The following is a 21697-nucleotide window of genomic DNA, read 5'->3' as shown; positions in this document are numbered from 1 at the left end:
TGAGTGTGTGGGGTGAGTGTGGGGTGTGTGAGGTGTGTGGGGTGTGTGGAGTGTAAGTGTACGTGTGCGTTCTACCCACGTTTCCTTCCCTGTGTGGTATGTATGTAATGTGAGCATGTGGCGTGTGTGGGGTGAGTGTGGGGTGTGTGGGGTGTAAGGTGTGTGTGGCATGTGTGGGGTGAGTGTTTGGTGTGTGGGGGGTGTGTGGAGTGTGTGGTATGTGTGGCCTGAGTGGGGTGTGTGGTGTGTGTGGCGTATGTGAAGTATGTGGGATGTGTCTGGGGTGAGTGTGGTGTGGGGGGTGTGGGGTGAGTGTGGGGTGTGAGGTGTGTGCGGAGTATGTGTGTGGTGTGTGTGTGGGGTGTGGGGAGTGTGTGGTGTGTAGGGGTGAGTGTGGGGTGTGTGGGGTGTGTGGTGTGAATGTGAGTGTATGCATGCATTCTACCCACGTTTCCTTTCTCCCGTGTGGTGTGTGTAGTGAGCCTGTGGCGTGTGTGGGGTGAGTGTGTGGTGTGTGTGGCATGTGTGGACTATGGCATGTGTGTGGGGTGTGTAGGGTGTGTGGGGTGTGTGTGAGCGCGAGTGTATGCGTGCATTCCACCCACGTTTCCTTTCTTCCCGGGTAGGTCTCGTCAGTGTCAGACCCAATGCTCCCTTTCTATCTGGAAATAAAACTCTTTGATAACAAAACCCAACCCGTGTGAATTTGGGAGGACGCCCGTGTGCCCTGATCAGAAGGACCACAGAAGGGACGCGGCAGGCCTGTAAGAGCCACCTGTCCCCTGGCTCTCCCGGCATCCTAGGGCGCAGCAGCCGCGGCAGCTCCCTGGATTTCTGCGAGCACGGGGGCCGCGGGCGTGCTGTGCGGACCCTTTGCCTCCAGGGTGTTGCCACTGAGCGTGTCCTTCCTGAAAGAGTGAACAATTCTTGACACATTTCTAAGGGAAATCTTCTTCCTAAGGGCATCTAAGGGATGCCGCCTTGAGAAGTGCAGAGTGTGTTAAAAACGTGGGGGTCAAGCACGGCCTCTGCAGATAAAACCAGGGTCCCCACAAGCCTTGCAGGTGCAGCTTGGCGGAGGGGACCGTCCCAGAGGAAGTCTCTGCATCCCTGGCGAGCAAAACTGCCAGGCTAGTGACAAGGAGGAGACCTGCCGCGGCGCCCTGAGGGTGCTGTGCCCCGGGAAGTACCCTCTGCAGGGGACCCTCTTCCCAAGGAGGGGGCGGCCTGCCCTCTGCTGGAGATGCGGGGCATTGCGGCTCGGTCCTGGGACATCCCCAGGAGACAGTGAGGAGGGGAGCTTGGACCTTTTCTTCCAGGAGAAGGTGGGCGAGACCCTGGCACAGGCCGCTCCCCAGCAGGCAGTTTGCAGACAGCTGCACAACCAGCACGTTCTTTCAGTGGGAAGAAGTGAAATTGACCAGGCCTGTTCTTTCCAATGTCAATGCAAATTAAATGGAAAATCTCTCCTGAAGGCTGCTTTTAAGGGGTTTCAACTGTTACATTCTAAACCAAGCATCACTGCCATCAATTTAGAAAGAATGTTGTATCCTAACTGTAACTTTCCTTCTGTTTTCATAGGCAAATGCCAGGTGTCCTCATTCAAGCACTACATCTGACTATACTCATCATTTTTGAAATATTAGACTGAAATAGACAGGTTTGCCCCGAATGGTTTGGGACACCTCTTAATAGAAATCAAGTTCTTGGTCCTTGGAAAGACGACTCACCAGGGCGAAGGGGGTGACCTCGTGCTTTGCCGACTCAGGTGTCCGCTGATGCCCGATGTGGGCCCTCCGTGTTGGGGTGTCGGGCTTTGGGCTGTCACATGTTTGTCAGAGGGCAGATCCGGATCTCCAGAAACCTGTAGCCCTTCCTGTTCCGAGTGGTGCTCAATTTAACCAACATCGGCCAGGCCTTGGTAGACGCCAAGGTCTCAGAGAGGCGATAGAGACCAGTGACAAGCAGATTCCAGACCCTGTATGGCCCCCTTAGAGCCACGTGGGCTGGGGAGGAGATGCAGAGGTAGATGCGTCAGACCTGTGTGTCCAGGCACTGCTTGCTGAGAAGTCTCCGTGGTCAGTGCACACTGGGAACACGACAGCAAATAAACAGAGAAAATTGTGGTGCTGAGACAATATGTCAGCTGTGGAGGGCTCACAGGGCAGCAGGGCTGTGGGAAAACACAGTGAGAGAGAGACAAAAAGAGAGAGACAGAGAGAGAGACAGAGACAGACAGTGAGAGACAGGGAGACAGTGAAAGACAGAGACAGAAAGATAGAGACAGAGACAGACAAAGAGACGCAGAGAGACAGAGATAGAGAAACAGAGACAGAGATAGAGACAGAGACAAAGAGAGACAGAGACAGGGAGAGACAAAGAAAGAAGGAGACAGGAAGAGACAGAGAGACAGAAAGAGAATCAGAGAAAGAGACAGAGAGAGACAGAGGCAGGGAGAGACAGAGACAGAGAAAGAGAGCATGAGGGAAGCAGAGGGCGGGGGCGGCAACATCACCGTGGACAAAGAACTTAATGTAAACTGGGAAGCAGTCGTCACAGAGACACCAGGAGGGAGCCAGCCTGAGTTGGGGGGACAGTCACAGAGACCCCAGGAGAGAGCCAGTGGCGTCTTTGGGGCAGCGAAGGCACCAGGGGGCAGGACAGAGTGCCGGGGAGTCAGGGGCTGTAGGGACAGAGTCTGGGAGGTGAGACAGGGTCTGTGGAGCCTTTTTTGAGGGGCTGTGTTTTCTGTGAAGTAGGTGCCAAGGAGTTCATGACCTGCCAGAATGCAGGGTGGAGGGAGGAGCTGGGAGATGGGGAGGAGGGTGGCAGCCCTCAGAGAAGGTGCGAGGTGGGGAGCTTGGGGCTTGCTGGAGGAGCAGTGTGGAAGGAGTTCACTGAAGCTGATGATGACGCTTATTTTCCCTGGGTCTGGCTCAAAGCTCCCAGCTCCTTGGAGGTAGGGACTCCATCTACCAGCCAGCTTGCCAGGACAGAGGTCATGTTCAGCCCATAAGAGGCATGTACACATACGGATGCACACGTGCACACACACAGACTTGCACATGCCACACACACACACACAGATACACACAAGCATGCGGGCACTCACACACAGACACACCCACACACGTACAGATGCACACAAGCACACATGCTCACAAGCATGGACCTGCACACACCACACATGGCCCCCCACCACACACACAGATGCACACAGGCATGCAGGCGCACACAATTGCACACATGCACAAAGACATGTGAGCACTCACACACAGACACACACACATGTACAGGCATGCACATGCTCACACCACACATGCCACACACACAAGCATGGCACTCACACCACACACACAGAGAGACATACCGGCCATGAGGGATCAGCCCCCAGGATCCAAACACCTTCCATCAGGCCCCACCCGCAGCATTGGGGATTACAATTCAACATGAGGCTTGAGCAGGGACAAATATCCAAACTATATGTCACACACACATGCACACAGACATGCAGGTACTTGTGCACTTACACAGATGTGCATGTGTATAACCACACACACACACACACAGACATGTAGGTGCATGCATACCCCCCACAGACCTGCACATGTACACACCACATGCATGCACAGTTTGTGTGGACTGTATGGGGAGGGTGTGTGTGGGACGGAACAGAAACACGATTGTAATCATTAGGCTCCCAGGCAAGAGGAGAGTCCTCCTATCTCGCTGATTCTAAGATGAGCACCTGGAGCCAGCTCGGTTTGTCGTCCCCCTGCGGTGACCTGAGCACCCTGTCCTGCTCTCTGAGCTGGAGGGCAGCTGGACCCCAGCCCTTGGAAGAGCCCCGCTTCTCGCTGTGGGTGTGATTTCCTGTTGAACTTTGAATTGGCTTTTGAATATAAGGACAGGAAGTGTCTGTGAGCGTGTGTGCGTGTGCTAAACAATTTCATACGTGTGCATTAAAAAGTGAAGCTTCCACTTTGCCTCCTGCTCCCCCACAGCTAACTGTGGAGCTGCATTGGGGCGCCCCCCAGGCTGTTCATCCGCGTGTGGTGGGACAGCATAGGACACGCCACCTCGCAGCTGCTTCTGTTCAGCGGTGTGCCGTGGTGCCCTTCTACCTGGGCGCCATTTGCTGCTGCCTTTCATTTTATATATATATTTTTTATGTTTTGAGACAGGGTCTTGCTCTGTCACCCAGGCTGGAGTGCAGTGGCAGGATCTCAGCTCACTGCCGCCTCAACCTCCTGGGCCCAGAGTTCCTCCTGCCTCAGTCTCCTGAGTAGCTGGGACTGCAGGCATGAGCCACCAGCAATTTGGGTATTTTCTATAGAAATGGAGTCTTGCCGTGTTGCCCAGGCTGATCTTGAATTCTTGGGTTCAAGTGATCTACCCACCCTCGCCTCCGAAGTGCTGGGATTACAGGCCTGAGCCACTGCGCCCGGCTGTGCCTTAAGGGCCCTGTGATGTAAGCGGACCCGGTGTGCTCACTTGGGCTGGCCCCTGTGACGTGAGTGGATCACCGTGTGCTCACTTGGGCCTGTTTGCGGGCATTTCGTGGTCCCCACTGTTTCCCTATTAGGGTCACTGCTGTAAAGAGTCGCCCGCCCTGGTGTGGCTGGTTTCTGTGTTGTCTGTGATTCCGTCTGCGAAATTGTGCCATGTGTCTAGCAATTCTCAAACGCTTCAGCTGAGTGATTCCCTCCCCACCCCCTCCCCAACGGAGTTGGCAGTTTCAGGGCTGCCCTTGTCTGCCATCCCTGGCTGGCCTGAGGCTGTGCTGGCCCCGGTCGCCTTGCACGGTCTGAAGCCCCACGTGGAAGCTCTCCCACCCACAGCCAGCCTCGTTAGGAGGAACCAGGAGACACCGCGCGGCCCAGGCATCTGCGCGTTGCCCTGGGTGGGAAGCCACTTCTCGGGTGTGTTTCCTGTCTCCACATCAGCATTTTCTTCATGGAGTCTGGTGCTTCTGAGCACTGGGGACACGTCCCGGAGGCCCTGCCATTCCTTCCTCCGGGTCCTGCACGCACCGTGGCGACCACCTCCCCCGAGGCCCTCTCCCCGCGCCCTCCCAAAGTGCGTTCTCCAGGCCCTTTTCTGTTACTGCTGTTGAATGCAACCGCTCCTGACCACCTGTGGCCATTTAAATGTAAAATGAAAGCTAAATAAAATTTAAAATCCAGCCCATGGCAGGCAGGGCTGCCCCCCCTTTTTTTTTTTGGAGATGAGTCTGGCTCTGTCGCCCAGGCTGGAGTGCAGTGACGTGATCTCGGCTCACTGCAGCCTCAACCTCCCCCCAGCTCAGGTGATCCTCCCACCTCAGCCTCCCGAGTAGCTGGGATGAAGGCGCATACCATCACACCCGGATAATTTTTGTATTTTTTGTAGAGATGGGGTTTCACCATGTTGCCCAGGTTGATCTCGAACTCCTGGGCTCAAGTGATCCACCTGCCTTGGCCTCCCAAAGTGCTGGGATTATAGGCGTGAGCCACGGCGCCCGGTCAGGCAGCCTCATTTTTGTTCACACGTGACCAATGGCTGCTTATAGGGCTGTGTGCTGGTTATGCTGCTCTGTCCTGGAGGAAGAGCGGCACCCTCACCCTCGCCCTTGCCCTGCTCTCACCCTCACTCTCGCCCTTGCCCTGGTCTCACCCTCGCCCTCGCCCTCGCCCTGCTCTCACCCTTGCCCTCACCCTTGCCCTGGTCTCACCCTCGCCCTCGCCCTTGCCCTGCTCTCACCCTCGCCCTCACCCTTGCCCTGGTCTCACCAGCATGAGCAGAAAGATGAGACCTGGGGTTGCAGTGTCTGTGCTCAGGGTCCAGGACACAGCTCAGGGCCAACCTTCCTTGGGGAGTGACAGTCCCGGGAGGTTAAGGGTTGCTGTGGCCACAGAGCCACAGATCTGAGGTGGGGAAGACCTGCCTGAGGCAAGGCAGGCCCGCTGTCCGGGGCGACTGGCGTCAGGGTGGGCGCCCTGATAGCGAAGGACCCATGGTGCCCACACCGGAGGGCGGAAAAGGAGGAACAGCATGGTCCCCGTGGAGCCCCTCGAGGAAGGGTTCCTGTCCCACGTGCACACCCCCCTGCAGACCTCACCATTCCCGCAGGAACACTTGCGATATTCACTTCCAACCACACGAGGGCGCAGTTGGGCAACAGCAGCTGTTGGAGAAATGTTGAAACTGGGGCGGCTTCTCTGGGTGACTCTGACGCTCCCATTGCTTCACGATTAATTTTTGTGTCCTGCTGTAACTACCATGCAGTGCACTTAAGAATCGTGCATATTTTACTCTAAGGCCTGTCTGTAAACCCTAATAAACGACCCTACCCAGGTAAGATGTCCTGACAGTGGTTTTTGAAATTTACAAACCACGGAATTATCTCCCACAGCCACAGAGACTTCCTTGGTGGGAAACCAGGTTCTCTGACTCACCCGGCTCTGCAGCCTGCTTTGCCGTTTTCCGCCTCAAACCCCCTCTGCGGTGTACAGCTCTGGGTGTCTGATCCCTCAGGGGTCCTGTCTCCTCTCCTCTGGCCCCCTCCCTGGCTCCTGTGCCTGCCGCCTTTTTCTCCCATGAGGATGAGGTTCTGGTGTCCCCCCAGCACATGAGGATGAGGTTCTGGTGTCCCCCCAGCACAGCTTCGTGGCCGGCCGCCTCTGGATTCGGGTGGGCACAGGTCCTGCAGGGAGCTCCTGTATTATCTGCCCTCCGCTTGAAGCTCCTTGGAGGATGGCGATTTTAGGGTCTTACTGTGGTGTGAGCAATCAGCAGACCCCAGTGTTTGCCAGGTAGGCTCTGGGCTCAGACCCCAGCGCCCCACTTGTTAGCTGTTTGACCCTGGATATGTCATTCACTTCCACGTTCCTCAGTTTCTGCACGTTTAAAATGGCAGAGGCCCCTTCGGTGGTGAGTCTGTGTGACAGGTGATGGGACCTTCCTCTCGGTGATACAGCAGGGGCCTGAGGGATGTTTAGCCTCAGCAGGTGGAGGATGGCTGCAGGTCAGGATTTTGCATCACAAACAACATTCCTGGGGTCACATTAGTGGATTTTTTTGTTATAGAGGACACCTGTCTCTGTAACTCCAGGGACCCATTCTCCATGCCCAGTGGCACCTCAGTCCCGCAGACCCCAGCCTGATTCTGGGTTTGCAGGTAGCCAGTGTCGCAGAGGCTCTCTGGGTTCGCAGGTGGCCAGTGTCGCAGAGGCCCACTGGGTTCGCGGTGGCCAGTGTCGCACAGGCTCTCTGGGTTCGCGGTGGCCAGTGTCGCACAGGCTCTCTGGGTTCGTGGTGGCCAGTGTTGCACAGGCTCTGTGGGTTTGCGGTGGCCAGTGTCGCAGAGGCTCACAGAGGAGTCTGGAAATGAGAATGATGCCACCATTCTGTTTTAATTGTGTCATAGATCTTCCTTCATTTTATACATAGGTTAACTTAGGTTGGTTTCCTTTTCACACCCAGAGTTCTAAGACAATTTTAAGTGCCACTTTTCTTTTGCTATTTCTTTATGAATGTGTTGGGTTTTAGGAATGTGTTGGGTTTTAGGAATCACAGATGTGCTTGGACAACCAAGGCCGCCTGTGCCTCTGTGCTCTGGGGGGCTTTCCCTACGAGCTTTGCATGAGACGCCAGCTGCCCACAGTTAACTGAGCATGGAGGGCAGGGGAATAAAGCAAAAGCCAGGACATCAGGCGGGGCTGATTCCATGGAGGGCAATGGCAGTGGTGGGGACCGGTGCGGGGTGGGTGAGTGGCAGCAGCCACCCACAGAAGGACGTGCTGTCCCAGCCCCGCATCCCTAGGAGTGTGTGTGTCAAAGGCGACCCTGTCCTCTCACCCAGGAGCCCTCTGAGCTCGCACCTTTCTTCTCCAGGTGTCTGCGATATCACACTCCCCTTGTGCTCCTCCCGCCTCCCAGCTGCTGCAGGTGGGCGGCCCCCCAACTCCACCAGACCCTGACTCTCAGAGGACCCCCAGCCTCTATTTGTGTTATTCTCATCCAGTCCATGGGGTTCAGATACCAAGGGGAACTTTTAACAACCGTCAATTCCTAGGCCCACTCTCAAATCATCGCGCCAGAACATCCAGGAGTGGCCTGAGAAGACAGGTGTTGCAGATGTTTCTCTTGCATCCATCTGGCACTGGTCTGCACACTGGTGTTTGGAACCCCCAGACTTGAACTTAGTGCCGTACGGTCCAGTGGCCCTGCTGTCCATCTCAGTGCAGAGAGGGCCTGGGGGAGGTGCAAACGTGTCATCCTGGAAGAATTCCTCTTGACTAACAGCCTGCCGCATTCTCGGCGTCTGCGCACGGTAGAGCCCCACAGGCTAACTCAACCCTTGGCTCGCATCCTAAGCTCTGTGTGCTGTTAAGATGATGATAATGACCACGATAGAAAGCACCTTGCTGAGCCCCCAGGGGTGGAAGGTGGAGGGTAGGCCAGGGCAGGGTCGAGCTAGTCAGAGTGAAGAACACAAGTTCTGGGGAAATAGGGAGTTGTAACCAAAGATGAAACCACCCCTTCCCAGCGGCACCATTTGTAGGAATCTTGGAGAGTTGGTTGAACATCTGCAAACCCTGGGGTCGGAGACTCAGGTCGGACTGATCTGGTTCAGAACCAAGATGCCCCTTTTGACCTGAGTTACATTTGTCATCATTCACGTAAATGTTTCTATTAGATGGAAACAGGTTCAAAACCCACTACCTAACTTCTGTTCTGGCTGTAATAGACTATCTTGTAACCAACTGATATTTCCACCAAGAGCCACTGTAAAACCTGGGGTAAAATTTTGTTTAAAAATATGTTTGAGGGATTGAGAGACTTCAGAGGCAGCCAGGACTTGGGGAGCCAGATTCTGGAATTTTGCAGAGGTGAGCCCCACTTTCTGCATTTAATGGTGAAGTATTGAACACTTTGCCCCTGAGATCAGGAACACTGTTCTCATTTCTATTCAGGATTGTGCTTGGAGGTACCAGGCAGACAACAAGAACAAGAAAAGAAAAGAAAAGTCTAAAGGGTTGAAACAGTAAGAAACACAGGTATCATTCATTACTTGTAGACAATGTGGTTGTGTGTGAAGAAAGACCAAATTAAGTAACAGTCAGACTCTTAAGCTGAGTAAGTAATTTAGCAAGATCAATGGCCAGGGGTCAATATACTAAACTTAATTGTATTTTAGTATTTTTATATATACCAACGATGTACAATTGGAAAATGAAATTTATAAATATCACTTATAATCACATCAAAATTGAGCACATAGGAATAAAATCATATCTAATAAAATACGTGCAAGGCTTCTAAGCAGAAAACTGCAAAATGTTATTGAAAGAAATTACAGTAGCATGAATAAATGGAAGAATATTTTAGTTCACAGATTAGAAGACAGTATTATAACAATTTTAATTCTAAGTAAACATATAGATCGAATGCAATTGCCAAATAAAATTCCAGCAGGTTTTTCTTTATTTAGGTATGAACATGGGCAGGCTGCCTTTACATTTTATATGAAAATGCAAGGGGTGAGGAATAGTCAACCCAACTTTGAAGAAAAAAGTTGGAAGCTGGCTGGGCGCGGTGGCTCAAGCCTGTAATCCCAGCACTTTGGGAGGCCGAGATGGGCAGATCACGAGGTCAGGAGATCGAGACCATCCTGGCTAACACGGTGAAACCCCGTCTCTACTAAAAAATACAAAAAACTAGCTGGATGAGGTGGCGGGTGCCTGTAGTCCCAGCTACTCAGGAGGCTGAGGCAAGAGAATGGCGTAAACCCAGGAGGCAGAGCTTGCAGTGAGCTGAGATCCGGCCACTGCACTCCAGCCTGGGAGACAGAGCAAGACTCCGTCTCAAAAAAAAAAAAAAAAAAGGTAGAAGGTGATACTGCCAAATATTAAGACATTATTAAAGTGACAGTGATTACCACAGATGTTGTAAACAGAAGAGCAGCAGTACAGAATATCTAATCCAGACAGACCACACATCTACAGTCTCTCGATTTATTTCTTGAGTGATACTGTAGCGTGGAAGGGGATGGACGTCCTCAGTAAGAGGAGTGGATGTGATTGGCTGTCCATGTGGGAAATTATGAATGCTGATACCTGCCTCACACCATACACAAAAGTTAATTCCAGATAGATCATGGGTGTAAATGTGAACTCTAAAGTAATATAGTCTCTGTTCTCGACAAACATAGGAAAATGCTTATCTCAGAGTAAGAAAAGATTTCTTACACAAGGTTTAAAAGGCAGTTATCAAAAAAGCAATTATCAGAAAGGAAAAGGTCAGTAAGTTGGGCTACATTAAAGTTAAGTTACTCTTTTCATCAAAATGCACCATGAAAAGATTGGCATGGAAAGGCACAGTATGGAAGCAGATGTTTGCAATGTGCGCATCCAATAAGAAACTTGTTTCTAGCTTATACAGAGAACTGCACACCAACAAGAAAAAAGAGAACCTAGCAGAAAAACAACCAAAAGATGTGAACAGGCATTTCATAAAAGAGGATAGCCGCTCAACACAGAAGGCTTCCTGCCTCTAGGAAATGCAAATTAAAGCCATACCAGGACACCACTCTGCACCCACAGGAATGGCTAAAATTCTACCGACAGACAGTATCCACTGCTGACAAAACCATGGAGCAACCAGAAGTCATATGCATTTCTGGCGGGTGTATATTTGTCCACATCTACATAATTACAGCAATTCCTAAGAATATGTCCAACAGGAGTGTGTATTGTGTGCACTAGAAGACACATATAAGAATGATCAGTCTTATATTCAGTTTAGCCCCAAACTAGAAACAACCCAAATGTCCATTAAGAGTAGAATTTTTTAATAAATTGTATTTCATCATATATGTATACTATAACCCAGCAACAAGAATGAACAAACACCCTACCGCAACAACAAACACCCTACCACAACAACGAACAAACACCCTACCGCAGCAACGAACAAACACCCTACCGCAGCAACGAACAAACACCCTACCGCAGCAACGAACAAACACCCTACCGCAGCAACGAACAAACACCCTACCGCAGCAACGAACAAACACCCTACCGCAACAACGAACAAACACCCTGCCGCAACAACGAACACCCTACCGCAACAACGAAAAAACACCCTACTGCAACAACGAACAAACAAACACTCCACTGCAACAACGTGGATGAATCTCATAAGGTCGAAAGAAGCCAGACACCAAAAAAGCACATATTGTATATTTTTATTTGGACAAAATTCAATGGCAGGCAAAACTAATGTATGGTGACAGGAGTCGGGTGGGGCACCCTGGATGGTGGGAATGGCCTCTCAGTCCGGGCACTCACTGCCATCACTCACACTCTGTGCTTCTGCATAATGTGCATTATAATTGGACAAAGTATTCACATAAAGAATGATGTCCTCCAGGGAAAAGAACTTTTTCTTTTAGAGGTGCCACCTACTCTATCCCAAATGGGCCAAGGTAACTGAGTCGCACTGTGCAGGGAGGGCCTTCCTGTGCGTTTGTTTTGCTCTTCCTGAGGACTTGACCACCCTGCTGTGCAGGGACCTTTCTCCCAGACTCCTCTTCCTGTCTTGGGTGCAGGTTGACGTTTGAGCAGCAGACACCAAGGGTCCCCTTCCTCCCGCCCAGGCCTCACGTCCCCTCAGCCCCTCCTGGCCACGAACTGTTGATTCCTAAGCTCTGCCGCCCTCTGCAAGCGCTGCTCCTCCCGTGCCCTGGCCTCCGCTTGCCCCCGCCTTGGGAGAAAGCATCCTCCTTGCCCCCACCATATCCAAGCAGCACAGGCAGATGGCCAGGCACTGGGGGAACCTGGTGCCGGGCCTCCCTGCCCCACTGGTAGGGAGGAGCCAGCCGCTGCATCCAGACCATCCCTCATGCGCTGCTCCTGTCCAGTGAGCTGTGGTTGCACCCGCAGGCCAGCGGGCTGTCTGCCCACATGGGTGGGGAACCATGGGACTCCCAAGGTCGTGAGCCCTGAGCAGTTTGGGTCTCTGTCACAGAAGATGCAGCCAGTTGGAACATTCCTGAAACTGTTTATGAGACCTCTGGGCCTTTTTTGTTTATTTGGGCCAAAAGTGAGCTCATTGGCTTCAAACTCAGCTGTTGGGCGACTGGCCAGGGCAGCCCCTCCAAGGCCAGCTGCTGCAGGGTTGGTGGCCGATGGAGCGTCTAGGGGCCGTGTTCATGCCCTGGGTGCGAGGGACATTTCTGGGGTGGCTGCCAGCTGGAGTGATTCTACCCCAACTCCTCCGGCACTGTCACCTTCATCCCTCTGGGGACCGTTTCCTGCTGACACTGGGCAGGAGCCACACCACCCTCTCCCTCAGGCACAGGAGGCCACAGATGTGGGCGTAGATCCAAGCTCCGTGAGCCCTGGGTCCTCACTCCTGTGAGCAGATCCAGGTCCTGCCTTACGGTTTTGGGCAGTGCAGCCTCGGGAGTGCCGTGGGCTGCGGGGGGATCCTGTGGCCCTGCCCTCGTGACCACAGTCAGTGTGGGTAGAGGAGGTGCTAGGGGCTCTTTACATCCTCATGCCAGGGGCTTTTTTAGTCCAGGCTTTGCACCTTCTGAGTCAGTGTTCCTGAAATGTGGTAGGAGAGGAGACACGGGGCTGAAGGGGCGTGGATGAGCGTCCACCTGGGCCCTGCGTAGGGGGCAAGGTCATGGCGGGGGACTGCACAGAGCAGGAGGCTGAGTGCTGGTGTGTGGGCATTTGGGGTCGGGTCCTTGCTTGGTGGGAACATTAGGAGGCCGCCAGGGTGGACGTGGCCTTAGGGGCAGCACACATGGTGTCTGAGCCAGATTCCCCTGTCTCTGCTCACAGCTGTGTGACTTTGGGCAAGTGACTAAAGCTCTCTGTGCCTGGAGAGGATCATAGCACAGCCTCATGGGATGGTCACTGGAGCTTGATAAATAGCTGTTGGCACAGTGCTTGGTCCGTAGCAGCCCTGGAGGACAAGTCCCTCTCCCTGAAGAAACATATGCTTCCTGCCCACACCCCGTTCCCACACACGCCCTGTCGCCCTGTGCCCACACCCTGTTCCCGTGAATGCCCTGTGCCCGCACCCACGATGGTGAGCACGGCCGGGGTGGGAGGAACCAGCGCTGTCGTCCTGCCCAGGCCCCACACCTTCCACAGCTGAGCAACGGTGGCTGCCCCGTTAACACCACCTGGAAACCAGTCCGTCCTCATCGAGAAACTGATTTTCTACTATGCATTTTTTGAGTCGAATAAATTTACAACACCTTGTATTTCACTTGCAATTTTGACTTCTAAAAAATGTTTTAGTTGTTGGTAACTGGTTTCTCATTGAAAACGGATGCCTATTTGTGATGCTGGTGTTCCCGTTACAATGTAACCCAAAGATTTAAACGTAGAGTGAGTGGAAGCCCCACATGGGCAGGCCGGGTGGCATCCAGTGGTGACGGGAGCACATGGTGCCTTTCTGGGGCTGCACCGTCAGCCTGCACTGCCGGGTGTGAGACAGACGCGCACTGAATGGCGTGAGAAGCCAGATGTGGGAGGCACCGGGCACTGTGGGCAGGAGCTTGGCTGCCTGTGGGGCAGAAGCTCCATGGCTATAACTGGATGTGTTTGGGTCACCGAAGTCTTGGGGGTGTGCGTTCTGCCTCCAGCAGCTCTCACACGGCAGTCGAGGTCCCCGTGGCTGGTCCGGCCTGTTGTGGAGTAGCGGGGACATTCATGGGCGGACACAGAGGCTGAGATTCCACCCCAGTCAGAGCTCTATTCCAGGGAAAAGGGGAGAAACTGAGTCAGGCTTTGCTCTGCAAAACAGTGACACCGCTCCGCCAGCGTGGCGGGCTGCAGCACACTCAGTGGCTTCATTTCACTCTCACGGTAACCCCTGGGGGTGGATTCTACAACGACCCTCATTTTTACAGAAAAGGAAGCAGAGATGGTTCACAGCTGAGCCACCTGTCCAGGGTGACGCCTTTGTGGAGCCCGCCAGTGTCGCAGAGGCGGTGAGCCCCTCCCGCCCAACACACAGCCCTTGGCAGGGGCTCCTTAGCAAACCCTGCAGGTGGGCCGCGTGGGCTGTTTCTCACGAGCATCACCTGCTTCAGGACTTGGAAGCACTTGACTGTGTTCGCTGGGCTGAGGATTATGTGCTCAGTGGAAATCAATCATTCTGGGCTCTGCTCTCCTTCCCTCTAGGAGGAGTGGGGCCCGGAGAGCTCCGGGAACAGCTCCCTGGCCTGGAGTCCAAAGGCAGCTCTGAGCACACCGCCGGCCAGGGAGGGGAGCTGGGTTCTGCCTCTGTGGCCTGGTGCATCCAAGGTCCCTTTGTGGAAAAGGCACGTGTAGTACCTATTACTGGAGGATAACCTGTCACCGTGTACCTCCCGCAAAGGAGCACACAGGTCTACACGGGAAGTACCCACTTTGTCTCACAGTTCAGAAAAAGTCGTCAAAGTGCTCAGACTCAAGAAGTAAATAAGGAAACATGAAAATATAACTTTCTTTCTTTCTTTTTTTGAGACAGTGTTGCTCTGTTGCCCAGGCTGGAGTGCAGTGGCACCATCACTGCTCACTGCAGCCTCAAACTCCTGGGCCAAGCAATCCTCCCACCTCAGCCTCCCAAGTAGCTGGGACCACAGGCACGTGCCACCACACTCAGCCAATCTTTGTATTTTTGTAGAGACAGGGTCTCATCATGTTGCCAGACTGATCTCAAACTCCTGGGCTCCAGTAATACACCCACCTTAGCCTCCCAAAGTGCTGGGATTGCAGGCGTGAACCACCATGCCCGGCTGAAAATATAACTTTAAAAAAATCTTAGCTCCATAAGAACTAAGCCAGATCAGAAAACAAATTCTCTCTGTGGCCCCCACAGCTGTGAAATGGAGTTGCTGACTCCCCGTGCTCGTGCACAGGCCTAGTGCCCACTGCAGAAGGCTGCTTTGAATGAAAGCTAGTGTTTATTCGTGCGCTCACCCAGAAGGTTTCTGCCATTATTGAATCAAATTACCCCCATGTGAGGCGTTTTTCACAGCCAGATGCAGGCAAGGACACAGACGCAGCAGCACACACCACACACGCACGTTCGGGGGCCACTGCCTCGCCTTCATGTCTTGGGAGTTGCTGTTTCCGTCTTTAAATTCGAGCGTCAGAAGGATCTGAGACATCCGACATAAATTCCTGGCTTGTTAATGATGCTCGCAGCGAGCAGAGCATGCCCACAGACTGCATAATTTATCTCTGTCCTGCAGAATTCTGATTTTCATGTAAACCCAAGACATGTTCAGAGACTTGGAAATTAGCGATTCCAGCCCCTGCCTTAGGCGTGCCCGTGTGATTGTTTGTGCCGTGGATTGGCTGGTGGTAGCAGCTGCTGGCATCATGCAATTGGCTTGGCTGCAGAGTGAGCCACGGAAGAGGGCCCTCCTCACCTACTCTGTGACTCAGGCTCCTGCCGCCAGGCTCAGCCGAGGACGGAGGCTGTCGTTATACAATGCACAAGTGCGGTCTCTGTCACAGATGTGGCTGTCGCAGGGAGTGCTGCCTCCTCTCCCGTTTCCAGCAGATGCTTGGGAACCTTCGGAAGTCTTGGAGATTTTCTCCCAGCACCATAGCAATGCCACCACGAGCGAATCCTTAACGTGGACCTGCACGGGCACCTCAGATGCCAGGACCAGCGTGATGTATGCGCCATAAGACTGTTTTGGAGGGTTCAGTCAGCTGGTCACCCAGGAGAGGAAAATGACTCGGCTCTTAGTGTGGAATAGCAAATGACTCGGCTCTTAGTGTGGAATAGCAAATGACTGAGCTCGGGAGAGGTGGTTCTGCCTGAATCTGTGCATCGAGGTGGTTGGTGTTAGGCTGAGAAATAAGAACACATCGGAAGCGTGTGCCCTTCCGTGGATGAGAGCAGGTTCTGGGACTGTGGGGATGGGGCTGCCGGGGCCCCCGTGTGCTGTGCCTCGCGCCTGGTGTTGCAGAAATGGCATCATGAATACGGGGGATCGCCCTCCCAGGACGTTTTCTGAGGGGTTTCCTGGGCAGCCGGCTTCCCACCTGCACACGTTAACGGCAGCGTCTCTTCCTCACTGCAGCCTGCAGGACGCTGGCATCGGATTCATCCTGGTGATAGACCGGCGGCGGGACAAATGGACCTCCGTGAAGGCGTCCGTCCTGCGCATCGCAGTAAGTGCTTCCCGGAGCTCTGCCCCGCGCCCGGCCCCTCCCTGGGCTGGGTGACTGCATGGTGCTCTTCCTCTCCATCTGCCGCAGTTCCTGCTTTGTGCTGAGTGGGACAGAGCCCGGTCCCGGCGCGTGGAGGCTAGCGCCAAGGCCCCCCGCTTGAGCTCCCAAGGTGCTGGTGCCTGTGTGTTTTCCCAGATGGGGGAACTCTTCGGGAGCCTCGTGTGACTTGAAAACAATTTCCCCAGACAGGGCAGCCCATGTGTTTCTGAACACCAAGTCTGAGATGCTCGGGATTGAGTACACCCTCCCTCCTACACAAAGCACAGCAGTACTGACCAGGCAGGAAGGGGGCTACGTGCAGAGACACTCCGGGCTGGAAGGGGGCTGTGTGCAGAGATGCTCCAGGCTGGAAGTCTGAAGTGGTACTGCAGAGCTTTTCTAAGTGATTTTCTCCTTTCTAAATCGGGCCATCTATCTTTAGCTGCGACACTGAATGGGCCGCCACCGCCTCCCTTCCCCAGTAAACTAGCCTTGCACGTAGCCACCCTCCTTTGCAAGGACTTTCCCTTGGCGTCCGAGAGTGTTTGCAGATTCTGCACACTGCCTTCCACAGCAGAAGAGGAGCCGGGTTTGCTGTTGGTTTTAACCCAGAGTAATCATTTAAGAGGGAAGAGATTAAGTCAGCAGAAGCCCCCCAAATCTTATTTTTGTTGGTAGCTCCCACCCGTATGCACGACCCCGGCGTGGAGCATTTCTCACCCACGCTCGCTCTCCCCGCCTGTCAGTCCAAGTTTCATTGCAGCCAAAGGACCAAAAAAGTCTGCCTGTCTTCCAGGAGGTGACCCAGAGCCTGGGTCCAGGCACCTGCATCTTCGCACGCCTGCCACAGCCCGTCCCTCCCAGGCTCTGGGACCCTGGGTCCTCAGCTGTGTTGGCACAGCTGCTCCAAGCATTCCCCAGCACCAAACCCCAGTGAAGTCAGATTCTCCTGGCCTCTCCTGGGTCCTGCGTTCAGATCATCTTTGGGTTCCCCGGCCTCTCGGTGGCTGCTGGCTACTGCGCCAAGGTTCTGGGTGCAGTGAAAGAAGTCATTCCTTTCCCTGCACATTGCCTCCTTCCTTCATCTTTTACAAGAATTAGAGGCCCCATATCTGCTCCGATGCCCACAGCCTTCGTCATTTTGGTGCAAGCCTGTCCCTGAGCCACTGGTTCTCACCTAAGTCTTTGGGATGAGGCATCTCCTTGCACCTGCATGGCCCCCCTCTGCCCCTCACCGCAGCTGATCCCCGCCTCAACCTGGCACACACCGCCTATAGCATCGTTATCTGAAATAATTCAAAACACTGAATGCTTCCAAAAAAGTAGACGTGTATAGAATCAGTCTTCCTTTGTTTTAACACTGCATTCGTTTGCTTTTGCATCAGTATAAAGACATACTTGAGCTGGGTAATTGATAAAGAAAGATGTAATTGGCTCACAGTTCTGAAGACTGCACAGGCTTAGCACCTGCATCTTCTCAGCTTCTGGGGAGGCCTCAGGGAGCTTCTAGTCGTGGCGGAAGGCAGCGGGGAGCTGGCATCATGTGGTGAAAGACGGAGCAAGAGAGAAGGGGGAGGTCCCAGACTTTTGGACAGCCAGATCTCGAGTGAATTTACTGAGTGAGAACTCACCCGTCACCAGGGGGATGGCACCGAGCCATTCATGAGGGGTCACCCCCATGACTTAATCACCTCCTGCCAGGCCCCACCTCCAGCACTGGGGATCACATTTCAACATGAGATTTGGAGGAGACAAAAGTCCCATCCATGTCAAGCATCCCCAGAAATGTAGAAAGTTCTTTAGATGAGCCATCACCAGCTAATAGCAACGTGTCCCTTTCATTATTGTACATTTTAAATGAGTTTGCTCATGAAGTCATAGGCAATTCTAAAATTTAAATCGTAAGAACCCACGGGGTCAGACGCACATGGACGGACAACAGATACTCTTGGGAAGCACATCAGTCCTGGGCAGGTCCACAATGTTCCCAGCAAGTACGTCATCGTTTAAAGAACAGACAACGCCGTTAGGGCCACATCTTTCACACTTATCTGCTGCTGATATAAACCATTGGGATGACTCTTAGCAAGACGTGGGTGGTAGGAGTCGGCCTCCCTGCCAGGGCACTTGCAGGTGTCAGAACGCACCTGGGTGCCCTCCATGCCCATGGGGTCCAGGTACCTGCATCTTTGCACACCCGCCACAGCCTGTCCCTCACACGGCTCCCAAGCCAGCGTCCCTTTGCCTGGACTCCTGCTCTGCTCCTTCCTCTCAGAGGCCACGCCTCACTACGTGTGCCCCGGCCCCTCTGCTCACGCCCCACTACGTGTGCCCCGGCCCCTCTGCTCACGCCCCACTACGTGTGCCCCGGCCCCTCTGCTCACGCCCCGCTACGTGTGCCCCGGCCCCTCTGCTCACGCCTCGCTATGTGTGCCCTAGCGTCTCTGCTCACGCCCCGCTACGTGTGCCCCGGCCCCTCTGCTCACGCCCCGCTACGTGTGCCCCGGCCCCTCTGCTCACGCCCCGCTACGTGTGCCCCGGCCCCTCTGCTCACGCCCCGCTACGTGTGCCCCGGCCCCTCTGCTCACGCCTCACTATGTGTGCCCTGGCCCCTCTGCTCACGCCTCGCTACGTGTGCCCCTGCGTCTCTGTTCACACCTCACTACGTGTGCCCCGGCCCCTCTGCTCACGCCTCGCTACGTGTGCCCCAGCGTCTCTGTTCACGCCTCACTACGTGTGCCCCGGCCCCTCTGCTCCCGCCTCACTACGTGTGCCCCGGCCCCTCTGCTCACGCATCATCACGTGTGTCTCTCTGATAAATCAGTCACTCCCGGGTTAGATGACAAGAGCTTCCCCGGATATGAGGCTACTTTTTAAGAAATACAAACATCATTTTCTAAAAGCAAAATGTTTCTGCGAGGTCACTCTACAGGATAGTGAAGTAGCCCACAGCAGACCCGTGATTTAGGCGTCGATCTTCAGCTGCCGCGTGTCCCGTCCCGCTCACCGAGTGTGTGATTGGATGAATTTCTGAAGCAGAGTGGCTCATCTTGAAAGCACTGTCTTGTGAACATCATAACTGCTCCAGTGCCCACAGCCTTCATTGTTTTGGTGCAAGCCTGTCCCTGAGCTGCTGGTTCTCACCTAAATCTTTGGGATAAGGCATCTCCTTGCACCCCCACGGCCCCCCTCTGCCCGTCACCGCTGCTGATCCCCGTTCCTGACCCTGCCTCAACCTGGCACACACCGCCAGGTTAGTGTTTTTTATTTTTGCATTGATTCTTATACCATAAAAATATGGCTTTTTCTGTCCTTCTTCCTTTAATTCTCAGAGTTCACCGACACTGGTTTGGAAGTTATAGAAGCCAGCATTTTCCAGCAAAATCACCCAGAATTCTCTCTGAACGCCAGTGCTTTCTTGTATGAAAATTTATAGTTGTATTAATACACAGACTCTGTTTGTGTAGTCAGCAGGTACTGAGGCTTTTCTCTGTCCCGGGCACTGTCCAGGCATCACGGATGTGAGGGAGGAAATGAACAAGGCTCACCGCCAGCTGGGCGAGGACAGTTGAGGGGGATCACAATGGGGTCGCAGGCAGGGGTGGCAGGGAACAGCTGGGAGGGCGGCTGAGCCGTGGGAAGGGGGCAGAGTCAGGCCCCACATGCCAGGCCCCATCCACCTGGGCTGTGACCCCGGAGAAGGCGTCTTCCTGTCCCCAGGACCCTGCTGCCCAGGAGCCGGGCTGCCTCCAGGAGGGTTTAGGGCATGAGCAACCAAAAGGAGACAATGATGGTGGACGTTGGATGGGCCAGGAGACACGGAGCTCAGAACCGTGGTTTCATGAAGGAGAAGTGGGCCACAAGGCCAAGGAGGCAGGAGGTTGGGGGTGGGCGGTGATGGCACTGTCATAGGAGCTGGTTGTGCACGAACTGAGACTCAGAGGGTCACTGGGCAAGGGAGCGAGGGCAGCCGTGGACCCGGCCAAGCCCAGGTGCTGGACAGACAAGGAGAGATACGGGTCTGTGCAGTGGGGAAGGGGTGGGTGGTGGGGCTGGGAGGAGGCCCCAGACTCTGTCCATGGGCCACTCACTTCCTAGAGAGGGCGGACCAGGGTGACCCCTTGGGCATCTTGGTTCAGTTTTTTGGAGATGGTGCAGTTGACCTGACGTGGGTGCACCAAGTAGTGCCTGCAGGGGGCACCTGGACACCACCCCCTGGGCTCCAGGCCTCAACGGCGAGACGGCGAGCTTTGACTGGCCTAGGCTTCCACCTAAAGTGGCTTTGGGAAAACTAGCACTTAGCAACAGCCTAGGCCAGCCGAGCCCTCAAGCAGGTTTCCAAACAGACAGAGGCTCCAGCTGCCTGACCCTACCAGGGTGCCCAGCTCATGGTGCTGCGGGCACCACAAAGCAAGCCCGTGGCAGAGACTTTACCTCCAAGTGCTTGGCCACCGAGGGAGACGCAGCGCTTACATAATGTGCCGTGATCCGGGGCTATTTTTAGCCACCATATGTGCTGTCTTAAGAGCTGAGCTTTCCCTAATTTGGGGTGTTCTTTTTTCTTTTTTGGATGCCTTCAGCATGGCTTGGAATAGAAAAATAAGACATTGGAAGAGCCAAAATCCAGTGTTCCTAAAACCAGGCTCCCCGTGCCTCCATCCAGAGCAAGGCCTGTGTGATGCTGAGGGCGTGTGGGAGCAGGATATGTTCACCGCTACCCACCCAGGGGCTCAAGCACCCAGCAACAGAAGGACGAGACCCTCCGAGAACTCACACGTCTCTTCTCCCTTAGTTGTTCGGTCCTCAGATAGAAGCCTCTTTTGTAAAACACTGTTGCAAAATCTAACACTCTTCCACTGTACCGTGTGTGCGTGTGTGTGAGTGTGATGTGTGTGAGTGTGCATGTGTGTGCGTGTGTGTGCTGGTGTGTGTGATGTGTGTGAGTGTGCATGTGTATGTGTGTGATGTGTGTGAGTGTGCATGTGTGTGCATGTGTATGTGTGTGATGTGTGTGAGTGTGCATGTGTGTGCGTGGATGTGAGTGCGTGTATGTGTGTGCTGGTGTGCGTGTGCGTGTGTGTGTGCGTGTGTGCTGGTGTGTGTGTGTGCGTGCGCTCACATTTTGGGATTTTGTAATAGAGTGTATACATGTTTAGAGCTATGGCCTAATCAAACTAAGTCTAGATCCTGAAGTAGGTGGCTGGAGAAAGCGAATCTAATTTTTAGACCCCGTGGGGCCAGAACTGTTTTTCCTGTAACGCCGGTGCAGTCTGTGTGTGCAGGAAGGTGGAAAACGAGGTGTCTGAGGGACCTCGGACTTCCAGGTTGTCCAGCAGATTTTTCACGTTGGCAAAATACAATTGTATGCGGCCCTGCGACCGGATTCCTCTCCTTTGCCAGCTTCTGGGGCTTTGCGGAGGAGCTGACCGTGGGGGCGGTGGTGGTGGGGGCAGTGGAGGCGGGGACGGGGTCGGGGGCGG

General features: G+C 54.0%; 1 protein-coding gene across 14 annotated transcripts in view; it reads left to right on the top strand.

Annotated features, from left to right (window-relative positions):
• MCF2L (MCF.2 cell line derived transforming sequence like) overlaps window positions 1-21697 on the top strand; it is a 200410-nt gene that overhangs the window by 130348 nt on the left and 48365 nt on the right. For 13 of the 14 annotated variants that reach the window (XM_017861795.1, XM_017861792.1, XM_017861786.1 and 10 more), the window contains one exon: window positions 16088-16178. In XM_017861795.1, the coding sequence (XP_017717284.1) occupies window positions 16088-16178 (91 nt within the window). Of the gene's footprint in view, window positions 1-16087; window positions 16179-19188; window positions 19471-21697 lie in introns of those variants that run through there. The other variant, XM_017861799.1, reaches the window with a different exon arrangement.

The sequence above is a fragment of the Rhinopithecus bieti genome, unplaced genomic scaffold, assembly GCF_001698545.2.
Source record: "Rhinopithecus bieti isolate Rb0 unplaced genomic scaffold, ASM169854v2 scaffold_62034, whole genome shotgun sequence".
Classification (NCBI taxonomy): Eukaryota; Metazoa; Chordata; class Mammalia; order Primates; family Cercopithecidae; genus Rhinopithecus; species Rhinopithecus bieti.
The sequence above is the reverse complement of the archived record's forward strand: the minus strand, read 5'-3'. Positions and strand labels throughout refer to the sequence as shown.